General features: G+C 32.4%; 1 protein-coding gene across 1 annotated transcript in view; it reads left to right on the plus strand.

Annotated features, from left to right (window-relative positions):
• Positions 1 to 22,002, plus strand: part of Spata17 (spermatogenesis associated 17) — a 199,713-nt gene that overhangs the window by 128,328 nt on the left and 49,383 nt on the right. Inside the window, exon 9 of the mRNA XM_005334959.3 lies at positions 17,775 to 17,910. Coding sequence (XP_005335016.2) covers positions 17,775 to 17,910 — 136 coding nt within the window. The remainder of the gene's footprint in view (positions 1 to 17,774; positions 17,911 to 22,002) is intronic.

Genomic DNA, 22,002 nt, shown 5'->3' on the forward strand with positions numbered 1-22,002 from the left:
TAATAAAAGTGACTTTGTAGATAAGAGTAAAGGTTTTTAGAGTCAGAGATTAATGTGGATTATCGTGGTAAGACTAGTATAATCAGAAGAGTCCTTAAAAATGGGAAAAATTGAGGACAGCTGAAAGAGATTTGACTGTATTTTAGGAAGTCAAAGTGATGCAGTGAGAGAAGAACCTATCTCACCTTTGGCAGCTTTGAAGATAGGAAATGAAGGCCACAACCAAGGAATTTGAGCAGCCTGTAGAATCTGAAAAAAGCAAGAAAATGGATCCCCGCCCACATTCCTGCCAATACCTTAATTTCAGTTCAATGAGATTCCTTTTGGATTGCTGACCCCAAAAATTGTAATTTAGTAAATGTCTGTTGGTTAAGCCAACAAATTTATGGAACTTTGTTATAACAACAAAAGCAAACAAATGTGAGTTTGCTCCCTAAAGTTTTCTAAGTCGAGGAGCTGTTTGTTAGGCCAGCCTTTCATGTTTAGATTAAATATAAACCTGAACTAAACTTGAGGATAATCACTGGATTCTAAGGACTAAAGATTCTTCTGTAGGTATAAGATCTGGACATTGTGGATTAAAATATATGACCTGAGCTTTCCTATGAAGAGAAATTCATAATTAAATTGTGTTGTACCTATATAATATTTTTAACTTACATAGGATTTTAAGACCCTCTGCATAAACAATTCAATAACTGTCTCAGTATCTTCTGGAAAATTAAAAGGTGTTAATTTTCTGGCAGTTATTCAGAGTGAAATAGGAGGCATCTTACAAACATTGAGTAGCAAAGCAGAATTGGTAACTCAATTTCTTGAGCTCCTCCAACTTGCTGAAACTAATGACAAATATTCAGTATCAATGAACTGCACCTGCTTTTATTTCTCTCAAATTTGCAACCTGGCTTAGATGGGAGCCCTAGTAAGTGTTGGATTTCTCACTTTTAAACTTTAAAATATTGTTTCTGATTAACTATATAGGAAAAATGTGGAAAAGGTTAAGAACTTAGATCAAAATAAGTTTTTAAAAAAACATTTAAAAGACATGACATATGAATAAGATCTGATTATATTTATCTCTAAAAAATAGTGAAAAAGAAATTGAACATCTCAAAACTTTTTTGACTTGTGTGATTCTTCAAATATTTTAGACTTTTAAATTTACATATTTTCTGAGCTATTATTATATTATGATAAATAGGGATTATCATATATTTTCAGATAATGTTTTCTTAACAATTCAACTTTTATTTGTACTCTTCCATTTATTTTAATTACTAGCACAGTATGCAACATTTATTAATCAGCAGAGCCTTTTTAAGTTAAAATACTAAATTAGCTAACCCCATTAACACAGAATACTCCAAACAAGCAGTAATAGGAGAGGTAGTTACTGTGCAAATCGTATTATACATGCGGGTGCTCTAGGGCACAGTTAAGCATGATTACCCTCTTTTGATCCGGTATTCCTCTGCCTCTCCCAGCTAATTTCCAGTGGAAATTTACAAAGTGCTGCCTTCATTTTTCCAGCTTAATTTTTCTAATGAAGTTCTGGTACTTTATAACACTGGGGATATAGATAATAAGCCTGTGTATAATTAACAAGTTCTAGAATTTGTCTACAAAAGACCCTTTTATTACTTAGACTATATAGAAAGAACTGTGCTCTATTTTTGACCACTGTTTCTTTGAAAAAAAAATTGTTCTTATACAAATGACCACAAAGTACAAGAATTCTCTTCTTATATCTAAGCCTAAAGAAGTTTAATATTTACAATATCTAAATAGTTTGTTCATTTAGAATACTTTTAGTGATATATCTGAGAATATTATATATAATTTTAGTGTGTGCATTCAGAAAAGACATAGAAAGACATTTTTATTTGTTTTGTTAGGTTAGTCATAAGCACTCTTCCTAATACAGTGCCTAATATTTACCTAGAAAAGGTTTATCAATCTATTTATGAAGCATATAGAATTTATTTTGTGAAATGTATCCTGTGTGTCATATTCACATAGTTCAGATTTTTGTATTGGTATGGCATTTTCATGTCCCAGGTATTGTTGTTTCATAGCCCACATGGATTCTCATAAAATTCTTACTATATTTCAGTTTAGGGTTCAAAAGTATGTGGAGATCAGAAGAGATTTGAAGACTGAGTAGAGATTTGAAATAAGGGCAGTGGCACAGAGGTGGCATGGACAACAATCTCTGTGTTAAAAGTACACAGCTCATGGCGGGTTTCAGCTTGCTCTATAGAGTATCTTGTGAAGCTTAGCCTGAAACTCTGGAATCTCACACAAAGTGGCGATAGAAGTTTAAGTTAGAGCCACTGTATAAAGGGCCATATGTAACATGATCAAATATTTGGTTTACCCTGAGAGATGTTGTAAAATCTGATTATCTCAGTTTAAGATAGAGATGTCACTCTAGTAACTATGTATATGGTTTAGAAATGGGAATCAATGGCGACAGAGACCAGTTAGGAAACTCTTTCCATTGTTCAGTTCAGAGATGAAGCAACTTGTAACAAAATGGAGACATTGGTAAAGAAGAAAAGAAAAAAAAAAGTTAACAAACTGCTTTCAGGTAGGCTCCAATAAACCCTAAACAATAATTGGAGGCCAACCTGATATTGTATGTCTAGTATGGTCAGGGACACAGATGCATTTAGGTTCACTGTCTCAGAGCTTTCATCTTTGCAAAGAACAAAGATCCATTCAAGGTAAATTGAGAATTAGGAACATGTTTAAAAGACACTACATCAAGGAATCTTACAGAGTTATGGAAACTAAAGGAAAAAATGGATTGGATTGCTGGATTGGAGCTGTAACTCAGTAGCAGAGCACTTGCCTAGCATGTGTCAGTCCCTGGGTTCAATTCCCAGTACCACAGGGAGAAAAAAAAAAAAAGGAGAAGAAAGAAAAACTGTACTAAAATGACCATCTATGGGACTATAGAGACATAGTTTTCTCTCTTTGGTGACATCTGTTTTTCCTCTGCATTTTTGCTTCTTTTCTACTCTCTACTGACTACCTAAATTGCTACTCATTCATAAATTATAAATTTTTTTCCATAAATCTTTAGTTTCTACTTAGTTACCACCCTAGGTCCAGTTTAACATAACCAGATCTAAAAGAGTATCTAGAAAAGATACTCTAAAAGAGAGAGTATCTTTTCTGCTTAATATATTCTCAATATGGCCTATTCAAGTCATAGGCTTGGAACACAGTAGGCATTTAATAAATATGTATTAAATAGTGGATATGTTAAATTAACATTTGACTAGACCATGTGGTTTGGGGGAGGGTGTGTCACATTATATAAAGTGTTTTATGAGAGTAGAGCTATGAGCCAGGATTTCCTAGTTTATGAGAGCAAAAGCAAGAAAGTCTTCTCTTGCCTTGATTTGATGGCTTCTGATTAGGCAACTGGTTAGATAATGATGTCCTCACTTAACTTAGAAAGAAGTATATAAGAAGCACTGTAGATTTAATAAGATACAGAATTTGGCTATGAGTTTAATTTAGGAACAACTCTATTTGAGGTTTCTATGTAAATATTTCTGGTGAGATTTGAAAACACTGCTCTTAATTTAAAGAAATACATTGCATATGGACATAAAGAGGAAGAAATCATCAATGTAGAGTTGATAGTTAAAATCCTGATGGTGAAAGGATCCCACAGGAGAAACTATACAGAGAGAAGATTAAGTACAGATTTGGGGGAATTGCTTTAACATTGAGGCAGTGGTTATTAGTCAGGGTTGCTTAACTGCATCTCCTTGAGGGTTAAAATTATATACATATGAATTCTTGAATCTCAGTCATAGATAAGTTCAGCTCAGTAGGCATACATGTATTTGGAAAATATACCCAGCTGATTCTGATGCACGTTTTTGGTTAATTTAAGCCATTGGTAGAAAATGGTGAATCAGTTAAGAAACTAAGAAAGCAAGGAAGAGAACCAGGAGTTTTATGCATATCAAAAGAGAAAAGAATTCATTACAAGGAGATGAACGTTTTGATGCAGAGTGCAAGTTCAATAATGACGAAATGAATATATTAGATTTGACTGTTGGGAACTCATTCAATGACACTTTTGCTTTCTCCTTTAAGTATCACCTAATTCTTACTTCTATATTCTCTTTTTCTCCCCCCAAAATCTTTCCTTTATTTTCTTCAGGAAATCATAAAAGAATTTATCAAATACTTTGCCAAACTTAAGATATGCTTTGTATGAGATATATATATATATATACATAATACAAATTGTATATATATAATACATAAATTATATATATGTACATATATAATTATATATCTATATAATAGATATTTGCTACTGAGCACTAATAGATTTAGAAAATTGTTTTTTTTTCCCTCAATAGTACCTGACTTCCAAGATCATGACTATGGTAAACCAAAGAAGTCAACAGTTAGGCTATGAATAGTGAAGTTGATCAGTGGGCCTTATGTTTAAATAGTACCAACTTTGTCCTTTACTAAGACAATAAGCATCTTTGCTTAGCAAGGTACTTATTTAAAAACATCCAAAGATTATCCTTTTAAAAATATGAATCAGATGTTGACAACAAAAAATTTTATAACTTATTTTGAAAAATTAGCAAAAAGATAAGAAATATAAGTAATAATAATTAAAACATTACTTTATGTTTATATATTAAACAGTATATTAATTATGGGCAGCTTGGAAACACAAATCTCTGTATCCATCTATATAGAATACAGATATGCAATTTCTATAGGTTGACAGTAATATATATATATATATATATTTGTTTTCTTTGTATTTTTTAAATTTATTTTAGCATTTTTTTAATTGGTTGTTCAAAACATTACAAAGCTTATGACATATCATCTTCCATACATTTGATTCAAGTGGGTTATGAACTCCCATTTTTTTACCCCAAATAAAAGTTGCAGAATCACATCGGTTACACATCCACATTTTTACATAATACCATATTAATGACTGTTATATTTTGCTACCTTTCCTATCCCCTACTATCCCCCCTCCCCTTCCCTCTCATTTTCCCTCTCTATCCCATCTGCTGTTGTTTAATTCTCTCCCTTGTTTTTTTCCCCCCTTTCCCCTCACAAACTCTTATATGTAATTTTGTGTAACAATGAGGGTCTCCTTCCATTTCCATACAGTTTCCCTTCTCTCTCCCTTTCTCCCACCCCACTTGTCTCTGTTTAATGTTAGTCTTTTCCTCATGCTCTTCTTCCGTGTCTGATCTTAGTTGCTCTCTTTATATCAAAGAAGACATTTGGCATTTGTTTTTTAAGGATTGGCTAGCTTCACTTAGCATTATCTGCTCTAATGCCATCCATTTCCCTGCAAATTCCATGATTTTGTCATTTTTAGTGCTGCATAATACTCCATTGTGTATAAATGCTACAATTTTTTAATCCATTCATCTATTGAAGGGCATCTAGGTTGATTCCGAAGTCTAGCTATTGTGAATTGTGCTGCTATGATCATTGATGTGGCAATATCCCTATAGTATGCTCTTTTAAGGTCCTCAGGGAATAGACCAAGAAGGGCAATAGCTGGGTCAAATGGTGGTTCCATTCCCAGCTTTCCTAGGAATCTCCATACTGCTTTCCATGTTGGCCGCACCAATTTGCAGTCCCAACAGCAATGTACAAGTGTACCTTTTTCCCCACATCCTCGCCAGCACTTATTGTTACTTGACTTTATAATGGCTGCCAATCTTACTGGAGTGAGATGGTATCTTAGGGTGGTTTTGATTTGCATTTCTCTGACTGCTAGAGATGGTGAGCATTTTTTCATATACTTATTGATTGATTGTATGTCCTCCTCTGAGAAGTGTCTGTTCAGGTCCTTGGCCCATTTGTTGATAGGGTTGTTTGTTATCTTATTGTTTAATTTTTTGAGTTCTTTGTATATTCTGGATATTAGGGCTCTATCTGAAGTGTGAGGAGTAAAAATTTGTTCCCAGGATGTAGGTTCCCTGTTTACCTCTCTTATTGTTTCTCTTGCTGAAAAAAAACTTTTTAGTTTAAGTAAGTCCCATTTGTTTATTCTTGTATATAACTCTTGGGCTATGGGCGTCCTATTAAAGAATTTGGAGCCCGACCCCACGATATGTAGATCAGAGCCAACTTTTTCTTCTATCAGGCGCAGAGTCTCTGATTTGATATCTAGCTCCTTGATCCATTTTGAATTAACTTTTGTGCATGTCGAGAGAAAGGGGTTCAGCTTCATCTTGTTGCATATGGATTTCCAGTTTTCCCAGCACCATTTGTTGAAGATGCTATCCTTTCTCCATTGCATGCTTTTAGCGCCTTTATCAAATATAAGAAAGTTGTAATTTTGTGGATTGGTCTCTGTGTCCTCTATTCTGTACCATTGGTCCACCTGCCTATTTTGGTACCAGTACCATGCTGTTTTTGTTACTGTTGCTCTGTAATATAGTTTGAAATCTGGTATCGCTATACCGCCTGATTCACACTTCCTGCTTAGAATTGCTTTTGCTATTCTGGGTCTTTTGTTTTTCCATATGAATTTCATGATAGCTTTGTCTATTTCTACAAGAAATGCCGTTGGGATTTTGATTAGCATTGCATTGAACCTGTAGAGAACTTTGGGTAATATTGCCATTTTGATGATGTTGGTTTTGCCTATCCATGAACAGGGTACATTTTTCCATCTTCTAAGATTTTCTTCTATCTCTCTCTTTAGGATTCTGTAGTTTTAATTGTATAAATCTTTCAACTCTTTTGTTAGGTTGATTCCCAAGTATTTTATTTTTTTTTGAGGATATTGTGAATGGGGTGGTTTTCCTCATTTCCATTTCAGAAGTTTTGTTGCTGATATACAGGAATGCCTTTGATTTATGCATGTTGATTTTATATCCTGCCACTTTGCTGAATTCATTTATTAGTTCTAGTAGTTTCTTTGTAGACCCTTTTGGGTCTTCTAGGTATAGGATCATATTGTCCGCAAATAGTGATATTTTACGTTCTTCTTTTCCTATTTTTATGCCTTTAATTTCTTTTGTCTGTCTAATTGCTCTGGCTGGTATTTCAAGGACTAAATTAAATAGAAGTGGTGAGAGAGGGCATCCCTGTCTTGTTCCAGATTTTAGCGGGAATGCCTTCAGTTTTTCTCCATTTAGAATGATGCTAGCCTGAGGCTTAGCATATATAGCTTTTACAATGTTGAGGTAAGTTCCTGTTATCCCCAGTTTTTCTAGTGTTTTGAACATAAAAGGATGCTTTACTTTGTCTAATGCTTTTTCTGCATCTATCGAGACAATTATATGGTTCTTATCTTTAAGTCTGTTGATGTGGTGAATAGCATTTATTGATTTCCGTATATTGAACCAGCCTTGCATCCCAGGGATGAATCCTACTTGATCATGGTGCACAATTTTTTTGATATGCTTTTGTATTCGATTCGCCAGGATTTTATTGAGGATTTTTGCATCTATGTTCATTAGAGATATTGGTCTGTAGTTTTCTTTCTTTGAAGTGTCTTTGTCTGGTTTTGGGATCAAGGTGATGTTGGCCTCATAGAATGAATTTGGAAGAGCTCCTTTTTCTATTTCTTGAAATAGCTTGAAAAGTATTGGTATTAATTCTTCTTTGAAGGTTTTGTAAAACGCCGCTGTATACTCATCTGGTCCAGGGCTTTTCTTGGTTGGTAGTCTTTTAATGGCTTCTTCTATTTCTTCCTTTGTTATTGGTCTGTTTAAATTGTGTGTGTCTTCCTGACTCAATCTGGGCAGCTCATATGACTTAAGAAATTTATTGATGTCTTCACTGTCTTCTATTTTATTAGAATATAGGGTTTTGAAATACTTTCTAATTATCTTCTGTATTTCTGTAGTGTCTGTTGTGATATTGCCTTTTTCATCCCACATGTTAGTAATTTGAGTTTTCTCTCTTCTTCTATTCGTTAGCATGGCTAAGTGTCTGTCGATCTTATTTATCCTTTGCTGTTTATATTTGCTGTTGTTTTGCTCTTCCTTTTCTAGGTTGACAGTATATATACATATACTATATGTATTCTCCACACTTGGAGGCTATATAATGGAAAAATGGTGCCATTATCAAATATATACCTACATATATGTTTTATTTTAATAATGCATACATTTTAGAATATTGCTAGGAATTGACCTAGTCAGCTCAATATTCTACAGTCTATATTCTTCTGCTTTTAAAGTTGTTTTGGTATATCTTTAGTAAATCTACAATTTCTTAAAGATAACTACTGGTGATTTGGTGATCATATATAATAGGGTTTCCCAGTAATTTCAGATACAATTTGTCTTGTTATAGTCATTGAAATCACTGGGCATTCTAGGTACTCACTTGTAAATTCTAAATCAGAGGTTACAAATGGGTGGTTTGTGAATCTCATATATCTTCCAAGTGTGTTGTATTTGGATCCCCTTTTTCCTTCCTTTTTTGGCACTAGGGATTGAATCCAGAGCTACACTTAAGCTAGGCAAGTGCTCTACCACTGAGCTACACCCCCAGGCTTTATCCTATAATTTTATAAATATTAAATTCATCAAAAATGAATTAAAATCATAATTAAATATTTTTAAAATACTGATTTTTAGCTTATATTAGAAAAAGGACAACAGGAGATCTGGAAACAAAAGAAGCCCATAGTCTAACATGGTAGCAATTGATTAAAACTTAGACTTTTCAATACCTAACATTTATCATCTGCCTGACCCTTCTGGAAAGACAAGTTGGAGACCCTTGTTCTAGATGATACCTCTTCAGGAACAAAGATCCCATGACTTATTCACTATATCACTTAGAATAATACCTGATGAACAGTATAGATGCTCCATGTTTTTTATGTGTTGAATTTTGATTCTTGAGTTTTGAACCATGTTTTGTTTTATTCTAAATATCTGACTATCAAAATCATTCTCATTGAACAAAAAATCAAGCAAAAGCAAGCAGGTTCAATTGTGAACATACTTTGACATTTATTACATTACACCAGCAGTCCCACTATAGGTTAATACTTCCTTGATGTTTTTCTTACTATAAGCATCATTTTTCACACTATATCTTCTAAGACACTTATTTGAAAGATGCTGATGAGTTTTCTGTGGAATATATTTGAGGAAATTACATTCTCAGAGAAAGGTGGCACTTACAGGATTCTCAATCTTAAGTATACTTTTATTCAGTGTAAACATCAGTGAGGGGAAATATAAGATAGAGTATTTGCAAATGTATTCACTCATTCATTCAACAAATGTTATAGCATGCCTCCTATGTGCCAGGCACTACATTAGGCATTGGAAACAGCAGTGAACAAGATAGACAAAGAACTCTGGCTTCATGGAGTTGATGGTCTAGTCAGCCAAGAATCTGCTCATTCACAGACCATAGTTTAGAATATACTACTCTGGATTTAAGAACATAAAAAATTTTGTTCTCCTTAGTATTTTTTGTCAGTTTCAGCTTATTTTATTCTCAGACCTTCTTAAGAATAATTTGAAGTTTTTCACTGATTTATTTTCCTCCTTAAAATGTCTAAGCTCATAATTCTTATACATTATATTATTGATGTTGTTAAGTGACATAAAAGAGAGCCCTGTGAATGCTAATTAATTGGGGCATTTAAATTTAATACAATGTGAACATCTATAATCTGAAAATACAAAATCTGAAATATTTTGAGCACAGATGTGACACAATTGGAAAAGTTCAAACCTGACCCTTGTGGGGTGGGTTGCAGTCAAAACACAAATGTAATGAACATATTATATAAAATTATCTTCACCCTATGTGTAGAAGATATATATGAAATATAAATGAATTTTGTATTTAGACATGGGTCCCCTATATATACTTAAATATTATAAAATCTGAAAAGTAATCTTAAATCTGAAACATTTGTGGTCTCAAGCATTTTGGATAAGAGATGTTCAAATAAGAGATGCTCTCTTTCTTTTAAAAGAGATTTTTTTAAAGTATTTTTTTACTATCAACTAAAGAAAAATGAAGTCAACTCTACAAAATATATAACAAAGTTATTGATAGATGTAAATAAATGAATAAGGCAGGATATGTTGAGAGTCATTGACAATAATAATAAATCCAGATAAATATGTTTCTTTTAAGCTAAGAAAAATATAAGGAGAAAGCAAAATATATTTTCCCATTTAAATTTGCAAGCTTAAAATACAATATCACTGTTGCTTTGCATAAATAATCTTGCCACTCGCATTCTTGACATTTAAATATTACATTTCCATCTTTATCCTGTGGAAGAAATTTGTGCTGTTAATATTGTTGCTTAAATAGTTAATGGGTCTTAATTTTTTGTTATGAATTTTACTTTAAGTAGAATTTAACTGTATATTAAACACTTACAGCTATGGTTACAATATTTTCATCAATGAATGAAGTCTAATTCCTATTCCATATTGTTACTCATTTTATTTGTTTAGTGACATAAATATTTATTTCATTTATCTGTTCAACACAAATTCCACTAATCTACAATACCTTAATATATGAGCAGAGTTTTGTGAGATCTTTTTATTGGTATTAATAAGCCATATGTTAGGTTTACTTGGAAATTTGGGTGATTAATACACATAGTGAAAACATTTGTTATTTCTCATATTGAAATTAATTAAAAAGAGACTTATTTAACTACTGACCTTTTTCTAAAACTTAAAACATGTTCTGTATTATGAAGGACAAATATTCAATATTTTGTGGACCTATTCTAGGAATTGAATAGCCGAGTTGGTTTGTGTTTTTAGAAAGGCTAAAATTATACATATAACAAATGTAATACATATCTCATCCAATTCAAATACAACTAAAATAGTTTTCAATTATGTGTTCTTTCAAAATGCTTTGTCTTTAAAAAAGCCTATGATTAGTTAATATTATCTGAGTTATCTGATAATGAGACCAGGCATGAACTGATTATAAGTCAGCTCTCAAAACATTAAATATTATTTTCCATATTATAAAAATGATTAAAATATTAGAGTCTAAGAATAATTTTTGAGCTGGTGTACTTTTATAACAGGAAAATTTCTAGTTTCTTGATTAGTTTCTTGAATTAAATCAACTTGCTTTGTCTGTATATTCTCTTTTAATTTGTTCATCAACTTTCTAGACTTAAACCTAGATGTCTTTGCTTATCACATTAAATTTTGTAGACCAAAGTACAAATTCCCTTAATTACTTTATAGTGAATTTTCCCCCTACTTTCTTTCTTTACCCCAAATTAAATAACTCCCTCTTTTGCACACATTTTAGATATACCTGTTAAGCAAGACATTGGGATAACTCTCAGCACTCACTCCTGTATCCCTTTGGGAGAGTGTCTTTCTCTCCTGTGTTGTTAGTGATTGATATGAGAGGGGCTGCTCATAGCTTATCATCTTCAGTAATGAAGCTTGTGATCTTTTTTAGCATGTAGCTATCATAAGAATAGAAAAAATAGCTATCATAAGAATAGAAAAAATAATTGGCAAATTTCTACTTTATGAAGTAAGAAGATAAAACTACTGATTTTCTGAGGTATTCTTTTGTCTATCATTACGTTGTTAGTGCTTGCTAAAGAAGCAGTAGCATTTTACAATCACTCTCTAGGTAGTTAGGAATAAACTATTACTTAGACAGTACTCAAATATTAAGGCAGTAAAATTCTTTTTATTTGCTATGCTGTCATCTAATTACATTTTCTTGTCTAGGAAGTATAGAAGTTTTGAAGCTTATAAACTAAATAAATTTATATCCACTATAAGAAGATGGAAAAGTATTTGTTTCTGTTTTTCTGCCTGAAAAAGTGAATGCTCTGAAAGCCACTTAGGATGTGAAAGTCCTATGTTTTAGAATTCATAAATAAGAAATCTCTCCCTATAAAAAGTAGAAAATGTCAGACTTGTCTTAACATTACTAGGATCACAAGGCATGTAGTGCAGTAATATAGTTTAGAGATAAATGTGATACTGGGCCATCATGGCTGATATTCTCAAGATACGATAAGTAAGAACAGATGAAACTACTGAAACTTAGCCTGTTTGGATAGGAACCAGTATAAACACTCCATGAAGAACTTTTTTCCTATTTTAATTTCCTTGTAAGTTTATTATACAATTGCAAAACCCTACATATGTTCACATCTTTTACTTCTGAGCATCTACTCATATAAGTCTTTTAATTTCATTTTCAGTTCCAATTTCTGCCAAAGTTAGATGTTGTCTTCAGCTCTCTATGTTCTTCTATTCTTTTGTTTTGCCTCTATTATAAAGTTACACCCTCCCCCATATATTGTTGTAGTTGTCTTTTTCTTTCATTAGATTTTAAAGAGTATTTGGATGAGCATCTGCCTCTAAGAAAATTTATTGAACATATGCTAAGATATATACATATATTGTAGTTATTTAAGACATTTGATGGATTGAATTAACTATTAATCAAGTCATCAAGACTTTATTGTATACTTAAATTTAGCTTATTATGTTAGTCAGGTTTCTGTAACTATAACAAAATACATGAGATAGTCAATTTACTGAGAGGAAAAGTTAATTTTGGCTCATGGTTTGGGAGGTTTTAGTTCATTATCAGCCCTTTGCTTTTGGGACTGTTGTGAGACAGCTCCTTATGGTGGCAGTATATGGGAAATAAAGCCCTCACCTAATGGCTGGTAGCAAAAAAAGAGAAGGAAATGGAGTCCTATTGTCGCTGTCTTAGGTCATATTATCAGTGACCTAAAACCTCCCACTAGGCCCCAGCTCTTATAGATTACACCACCTCCCAGTAGTGCCAAGCTAATGACCAAGCCTTTAACACATGGGCCTTTGAGAGACATTCCAGATCCAAACTATATCACTTAGATATCTAATACAGGCCCCAAAGTTAGTACCCATTTTAGGGGTATAGGAGCCAATTTTAGGGGAAGCCTAAGGCTCCCTTTTCTTCCATTCTTTCTTCTCTCTATCTACTTTCTCCATTCAGCTTCAAGAGGAAGAGAGTTGTTGTGATTGGTCTCAGGAGGAACCATGGTTCTAATGATGAGACTTTCCTCTTTCTAGAAAATTTCTCTTGTCTCTCAGGAGATTTGACATGTAAAATATCACCCTGAATTTGCTCTCTCTGGGGAAAATCCTTGTAGGTCTCTTTTTCCTTTTATTAGCCAGCAGTGAGAAAATATGTCTGTTTTCCCTAGAGAGGCAATTCTGCTGTCTCTTAGCATATCTCTGATTTTTGCTAGCTGTTAAGACACTGAGAGCAGATCCTGGAGCAAGTCTCACATTAGAAAGCATTGGCTTATACAAGCTCTGCTGCAAATTTTGGGAGAAACTTGCTGTAGCTTGCTATTTCTACTGCCTCCAGCTTACACAAAAAGACTGTTTTGAATGCTTTTAATCAGCTCGTTGGAAAATTTATTGCAGTCTGCAACCAAATTTCTAACTTGTATTAAAGTGTCCCTTTATCCTGCTTAGTTTTGGTGCATGAATTATACTGGAATCTTTCAGAGGGGGGAGCTAATCTATGATGCGGGTGGTGTCTAAGACTTGCACCATAGTCATGTATCTTACTATCCATGAATCTCCATATTCATATCCATTTTGAAATAATTTACCTAAGGTAGAATTTACAGTGGCTTGGATAACAATCCCATTTGGCAATCAGAATTCATTTTTTATGTAAAAATAAAAATATTTGGCAATTTATAAAGATTTGTATTACTATAATCTTCTCTGTAGAGACTTCATCTCTACTCCAAGGCTTTTCTGATCCTTTTTTTTTTCTTCAAAAGAACTCAATTTTATAGCTGCATTGAACACTTTTCTGTTTCTTTGGTATTCCTTTTTATGCTTCAACTCATCTCTAATTGTTGTATATGATGTTTCTTCTTTCTAAAAAGCCTTCACCAGCTTCACACCTTGATGAACTCTACTTGTCTTTTAATAGTCAAGCTCTGGCATAAATAGTCTGGAAAGATTAATTTTTTCCTTCCCTCACCTCCCACATAAACATTGATGTGGTTGTGTCCCTGGAGTATGCTGTTTTTAAGTCCTTTGGGTATAGACCAAAGTGGGATAGCTGGGTCAAATGGTGGTTCTGTTCCCAATTTTCCAAGAAATCTCCATACTGCTTTCCATATTGGCTGCACCAATTTGCAGCTCCACCAGCAGTGTATGAGCGTGTCTTTTTCCTCACATCCTCACCAACACTTATTGTTGTTTGTCTTCATAATAGCTGCCATTCTTACTGGAGAGAGATGAAATCTTAAGAGTAGTTTTGATTTGCATTTCTCAAATTGCTAACAATGATGAACATTTTTTCATATATTTGTTGATTGATTGTATATCCTCTTCTGAGAAGTGTCTGTTCAGGTCCTTGGCCCATTTATTGATTGAGTTATTTTTTTTTTGGTGCTTAGTTTTATGAGGTCTTTATATGCTGTAGAGATTAGTGCTCTATCTAATGTGTGAGGGGTAAAGATTTGCTCCCAAGATCTAGGCTCTTTATGTTTTTAAGAATTTATAACAGATCTCCTTGGTAAGATTACAGAAATAATAGGCAGATCCATCGTTTTCTTGTCTAATATGGTATTCAGCTAATTGAAGAGTACTCACTGAAAGCAGAAGTAACATTTTGAAATTAATTGATTGTTGTCTAAAATTTGATTATAAACTAAAGAGATTTGTGATTTTAAGGGTTTTCATAGCTATTTATACTTTTCTTTGTGGTGCTGGTGATTGTACTAGGGCATTACACATGCTAGGCAAGCAGTCTAGTGCTGAGCTATACTCCTAGCCCTACTACATAATTATAAAACCTATTAAAAATTTCTCTCAACTTTAAGGTAAATATTATTTAAAGATTATTTGTAAATATCTAAATTTTTTTGAATATGTATACATATGTATGTACACACATATACATATACTTAAGAATATGTATACATGCATGCTACTTCAATGAAACATCGTGTCTATGAGAGCAGAATTAATTCACGAGCAGGGAAATACCTAGTCTTTCATCCTTGTCTTCTCAGCTATCCATTCCCTTAAAGAATCAAATATCATTCAGACACACACAAAAAGATGTACTATTAAAATAAAATTCAAAAGTGATAAAAACGTGCAGCAGCCATCTCAGAGCACCTCCTTTGTGTAAAAAGGGATATTGCGGCCACATTAATTTTTGTGTGTGATGTACACCCCATGTGCAATTTTTTAATTTATATGTAACAGTGGAATATATTACAATTCTTATTTACACATATAGAGAATAATTTTTCATATCTCTAGTTGTATACAAAGTATATTCACACCAATTTGTGTCTTTATACATGAACTTTGAATAATAATGTCCATCACATTCCACCATCATTTCTAACCCCAGAGCTGTTTTCCCAAGAGCAAATATAATCCATGCTTCTGCAAGTTGGTACAGTTCAAAGCTCTGTATTACTTTTATCTGTCTTATTTTAAGTATTGTTAAAATATTTCTTATTAAAAAATATTAAGTAGAGGTGTTAAATGTTAGAAAGAAATATGAAGAGAGGTATAAAAAAGGATGAAATAATACTCCTTTCTTAAGTGTATTACTTTCAAGGACATCATGAGCATAGTGGCAAAAAAAATTGTGAATTGTGTTAATTAAATGAGATGATATGTATGAAAATTTTGGTATATGATAAGGGCTCAATAAAGGTTTATTTAACCTCACTTAACTTTAATTTTTCAAAGTCTAAGTTTAAAATATTTTCCTCAAAACAATTTTCTACGTATTTTATTTTATTTTCCAGAGCTTGTTGTTTAAAAATATTTATTTTTTAGTTCTAGTTGGACACAATACCTTTATTTATTTATTTTTATGTGGTGCTGAGGATCAAATCCAGGGTCTAGCATGTGCTAGGCAAGTGCTCTACCACTGAACCACAACCCCAGGCCTCTTTTTTTTTTTTTAATAAATGTTCATTTTATTTAAAAATTTTAACTTATTTCATTGGTATTAAGTCTCCTTTGTTTACTCTTGTTTCCTCATGTTTAGATTTTTTTCTTCCTTTCTGGTTAATTTTCCCAGTTACTAATTCATTCTTAAATTTATATTAAAAGGAGACTCTAAAAATTAAGCCAAGAAATGTAAGAGAGTGGCTTTTTGACTCAGAGATTTTACTGCCCTGTGATTTGACCTTTTAATTAAGACATCCTTGAAGGCTAAGACTTAAACTGTTGTGTCTGGGAGTTCTTTTATCTTCTGATACAGTCTTCAAAAGCACATAAGTGCAGCTGCCAGTTCATGCAAGAGATGAGCAAGGGAGGGTTTAGTAGGTAGATTGTGGATTAAAATTGTGTAATTCCATCTGTGCTTTGCTTTGGCTTTCCACAGTATCTGCTTTGCCTGAGATGGGAACTCTTTTTCATAAACTCACATGAGAACTGACTCTTCTTTTCGATACATGGACAAAGACAAGGATGGGGAGTGGTGGGGTGGGGATATTCTGTATATATCTCTTCCTCACTCTCACTTTCTGCAGTAACTTAGCTTCAGTTCTCAAGCTTTTCTGGGGATCTGTAAGACACATTGCCTTATTTCTCTGGGACATCTCCCTCTTCTGGCACTTTCAGTGTTAACTTTTCTCTGTCAGTTAGGAATTTGATATCTTCTTGTCACCTGCCAAAACTTTCTTATTTTCACCTACTGTTTCTCATCTTCTACCCTCTTCCTTATAAGATTTTTAAAATCCTTTTATGTCAGTGAATTCTGGGAGGGATTTGCACAATTGTCCAGGTTACACAAAAAAATATATCACAATCGTAGATGTTCTGTGAGTGTTTGTAGGGTTTTTAAAGCTTGTTTTTTTTTCTTGTATTTTGATTATACTAATATCTAAAAGTAATAATAATGATGATAATAAAAATAACAATTGATAACACATGTTACTTCTATTTTTTACTTCTGCTTTTAGCATCACCATTATTTCTTGGACTCTTGTTCTTTTCAGCCTCCACGTTTAATGTTTTATATATACTAAGTTGTTCATTCCTCATAACAACACTATATGGAAGTAAAGATTCCATAGAGGTCAAGAAACAATAAGGGTACACAGGTAGCAAAGGCAGAAGTAATATATGAGTATGTCTGGCTGACTCAAAAGCTCCATTATTCATCATCTTTACCAAAAAATATCCCCATTTTGGTGGTAATTTAAGTTTTTTTTAAGAGAGAGAATTTTTAATATTTATTTTTTAGGTTTTGGTGGACACAACATCTTTATTTTATTTTTATGTGGTCCTAAAGATGGAACCCAGCACCCCACACATGCCAGGCGAGCGCGCTACCACTTGAGCCACATCCCCAGCCCGTGATTTAAGTTTTTAAGAAAACATTTCAATGAGAATTGCCTGTATTGGCTCATTGGCTCGCTCTTTCTTTCTTTCTTTATTTTTTTTGAAGGGAAGCTTACCATTTTAATATTAAGCGTGTTTTTACTTATGTAATAAATTTTGAGTAATTTGGCATCATTGTTGATAAATTCATTACTTAACATTGTCTATATTTGAAACTCACAAAATTCCATGAGGAAAGTTTTACTTTGTTGAAGTCAATGACACTAATAGTCAAAGGTAGAGATTGAAATGGAATCCAGGTATTCTGATCTCAAAGCATGAATTATTTTTATTATACTGCTCCTCCTAATATTTTAAATCAAATATCTATATAAATAAATTTAAGAATATTCCTCAATATTTTTTCAGGTTTTTTCCATTTTCTTCTTACCATAAAAAAGAAAAATACACTGCATCAATGCATTCATCAAGCAAATATGGCTCTGATTCTTATGGATTAAAACAATTCCGAAGTGAAAATCCTAGAAAATGGATCTGTGACAAGGTGAGTCAATAAAACATTAAAAAATAGTGTACCTTTTAAAAGAGTAAAAATTCACATTACCCAGAGAAAATATAAATATTTTCATTATAATTAAGACCTTCATGTTTACAAAATTATTTATAGCTGTGTTTTATAAAGATGGTACAGCTGACTTAAGTCACAAGATATTTAAATTATTTTTCAATATTGTATTCTTGTATGTTTTATGATCGTATGCCCTATGATCAGTGACATGGAATGCTGGCTTTGACATATGATCAGGATCAGGGCTTGAATGTGAAGTCACAGAAAGGAGTTAAATCTAGAGCATAGAGCTTGCTCTTAGTCTCTGTGTGTATGTATATGGATAGAAGAGAGAAAGTTGTGTGATATACATATATAATATAATGTATTCCGTACATTTAACATACATATATTTCTGTGTGCCAACACATTATATGCATATGTATGACTGGTATTTTTGTACCCAGGCTGCAATAAAGAAGTATCATTGGCTGTTTGACTTAACAGACATTTATTTTCTTACAAACCTACAGGCTGGAAGTCTGAGATCAGAGTACCAATATAGTCAATTTCTGGTGAGGCTTCTTTTCCTGGATTATAGGCAGTTGTCATTTTCCTGTGTGGTCACATTCCTCTTGTTTATAGTCAAAGAGAAAGCAGTCTCTATATAGGTGTTTAAATCTCATCAGATCGTGATCCTACCTTCCTGACTTAATCACCTCCTGAAAGGAACTATTGCTAATATAGTTATATTAGGGGTTAGGGCTGCAAAACATAAATTTCTTTTTTTTTAAGAGAGAGAGAGAATTTTAATATTTATTTTTTAGTTTTTGGCGGACACAACATCTTCATTTGTATGTGGTGCTGAGGATCGAACCTGGGGCTGCACGCATGCCAAGCGAGTGCGCTACTGCTTGAGCCACATCCCCAGCCCCAAAAACATAAATTTCAAGGAGACACAATTCAGTACATAGCATTCCATATCTGCCCCTACTCCCAGAAAAAACAGATGTCCTCTTACATGCCAAGTAATACTTTCCATCCTAATAATTCTAAGAGGTTTAAAACATGCCAGTGCCCACTGTCTCATTTAAATATGATCTAAACTATTGGAACATGAAAAAGGATGCCCACCATGACTACTATTATTCAATATTTTAACTACTTAATTTCATATTTTGAATGTGAATAAAATGATCTATATCTCATTTTCTATTTGAAATAAACATTTTTGCTTTTATGTCTCCTCACCATTATATTTAATTTAAGGAACTAGGCCTTCTCTTAAAATATAAATGACTTATCTTAGAACATTAAAGTAAGAAATATTCTTGTGCAAAAGGTTTGTTTCCTTAAATAACAGTACTTCCTTTTGTTTTTCTGCAATAGATTCACTTTATACCTTGTTATGTATTCCAAGAATATATTGCACAGAAGAAGTCAATTAATGAATATAAAGAAACTTTTAGACACTCACTAAAAGAACAAATAATTTATTTTGTTATTTTGGAGGAATCTGGGTATTTCTGTGTACCAAAAATTAACTCTAAATAATTGTTCTTGTATTCCTTGAAAATTTAAGAAAGAAAAGTACACGGATTCTTTAAATATTAGTAAAACACTGGCCCAAACTCTACACAAAACTGTATAGAAAATAGTAAATTTGAGTCTACTTCCTGCCTCCTTTCTTACCTTCCTTTGTCCTTCCTTCTTTCTTCTATCCCTTTATTTTTACTTCCCATCTTCCATCTTATCTCTTCAAATAACCATATTAAATAAACAAATTAGTCCTTTGTGGGGCTAAAGTTAACCTCCACATAATATAGAAATAGTCCATTTATGTTATATGTAAAATCTTAGAATTTTTAAAAATATTTTATTTTAATTTGCTCTTAGATGACTTGAGACTTCCAGCCAATAGGTTGCCAAAAGTAGGCTTATTTTTACTTGCTTTTTTAAAACTTTTTTTTATTTGGAAAATTAGATGGCAAAACTTATTATTAGTGGATAAAAGATAGTCTTAGAGAAACTAGAGCTATTAGTTTCGAAATGTTGAAGAAAGAAAGGACTGACAATGAATTATATAGAGTATTCATACACATTTAAATGTACATAGATTTAGTTGAATTCTCCAACCTATCCATTAAGTTTTAAGATTATGAATAATTTACTTTGAATAATTTACTTTGTCTTTTATCATCCTTAAACATGGAAGTTATAGTTTCCAAATTATTTGCTAACTAATTGTGTTGAAGGGTATCAATTGCCAGAAAATAAAATATTTAATGTTCTTTTTCTAACCACATTCACATTATATCAACTAATATATAGTATCATTTATTTTTGTTTTATTTTTAATGCTATTGATCAAAGAAATCACTAAGTCAGCCCATTGAGAGGAGATAATACTAATTTCTCTCTGAATGTATGAAAATCAATAATAAAAATAGCATATACACAATTTTTCTAAAAAGTAGAAATAAGTAATAAAATAATATATATAATATAATTTAGTTGTATTTCTCTGGTCTACTTATAAACTGTCCCAAATTAAATTTAGACTCTAAGGTTGTGTTTTTAAATGTTCAAACTTTTAAGTTTGGGTAAATACTTTGTATTTGTAAATTCAGTATTTAAAATAGATGTGAAATTAAATAAGGAGAGCCTATCAGTTAGTCACTATTAATTTAATCAATTTGGGTAAGTCTAAAGGAGTTGTAGAGTAAAATTCAGTGTACTAAAAACATTCTTTTGGTTGTCAAAACATTCACATATGTTCATATTTACTGAAGCAGAAATGATAGTCTTAGGCCTTTATCTGAATTGGAATGAGTTTCCATATGCATTTTCAACGTCTGATTTTAATGGAACCATTTCATGTTTTTCCTTGTTTGCAAAATTCAGGAAGAGACTATTTTAAGATGGCTCATGTTGATAGTGCCTTTCCTCATATGCCTATTATAGGTGAATTACAACAGTGGAGCAGGCCTTTTCCCTTATTTTCACATGCATTTTTGGTCCTAAACAGGATTTTATAAGCTACAAAGCATAAAAATATCCAGTACTCCAAAGAATTAATTTAGAGAACCTAAGCATATTGCACAGAACATAAAGTTGACCTTTACTGTCTACAGCTTTTGGAATGGAGTGGGATGTGGAACACATCATAGATTTAATGTGGCACATCGTTGTCTGCAGAAACTTGGGTGGGACTGTGACTGCTTGCCCATTGCACCCAGTGATTGAATCTGCTGTCACCAGCATCCTGATAATAATGAACATTCAGCTTAACGACCGTGATTATGATTATCATAATTGATGTGCAAGTGCAGTGTGTGGGGATCATTACAGCTGAACTGTACAGCAGAGAAACATGCCTCAGTTATGGATAATTTTACTTTTATGCATTGATTGGGATAAAATATGCCTTTCTATTTAAACAGACCAGCTTCATATAATTTTAAGAATCTTTCTGTATGTGCTGATTGATGATTATGCACTTGCTGAAAAACCACCCCTTACATTTGTTTGTTTTGTGTTGTTTCATTTCATTAGTAAATGTAAACAATTAAATAATTAGGTGTAATTGAGAGAAAATAGTTTGCTTATGAGGATGGCCTTCTATAATCAAATATTCAGTTAAGTGTTTCTCTTTCTCTCTCTTTTTCTTATTCTTCCTCTCAATCAGAAAAATTAAAACTGAAATTATTATTTTCTCTCACTGACTACCCTTGTTTAGTCTTCCTAAGGTTGGTAGGCTTCTAGAAAATATAAATTTATATAAATTTTCATTATAAAGCTAGAGATATTTATACCTGCATATATATGTATATACATTCTATTATGCACTTAAAAAACTATGGCAGAACAAAATATTGTATCATGTTATTTGTGAAAATAATATTTAACCTATAAACAGTTTAAAGATATAAGGTAAAGATATATAAATTTATGCAATCTTTTATTATTTTTAATCACTGTTTTGCTTCTGATCAATTTGTTACATTATTCAGTCATTTTCAATTACAGTTTTAGTAATGACTTAACAGAGTTTCTGGTTTGAATGTTAACGAGTGAATAAAAATAATA

This window comes from Ictidomys tridecemlineatus, chromosome 10, assembly GCF_052094955.1.
Source record: "Ictidomys tridecemlineatus isolate mIctTri1 chromosome 10, mIctTri1.hap1, whole genome shotgun sequence".
Lineage (NCBI taxonomy): Eukaryota > Metazoa > Chordata > Mammalia > Rodentia > Sciuridae > Ictidomys > Ictidomys tridecemlineatus.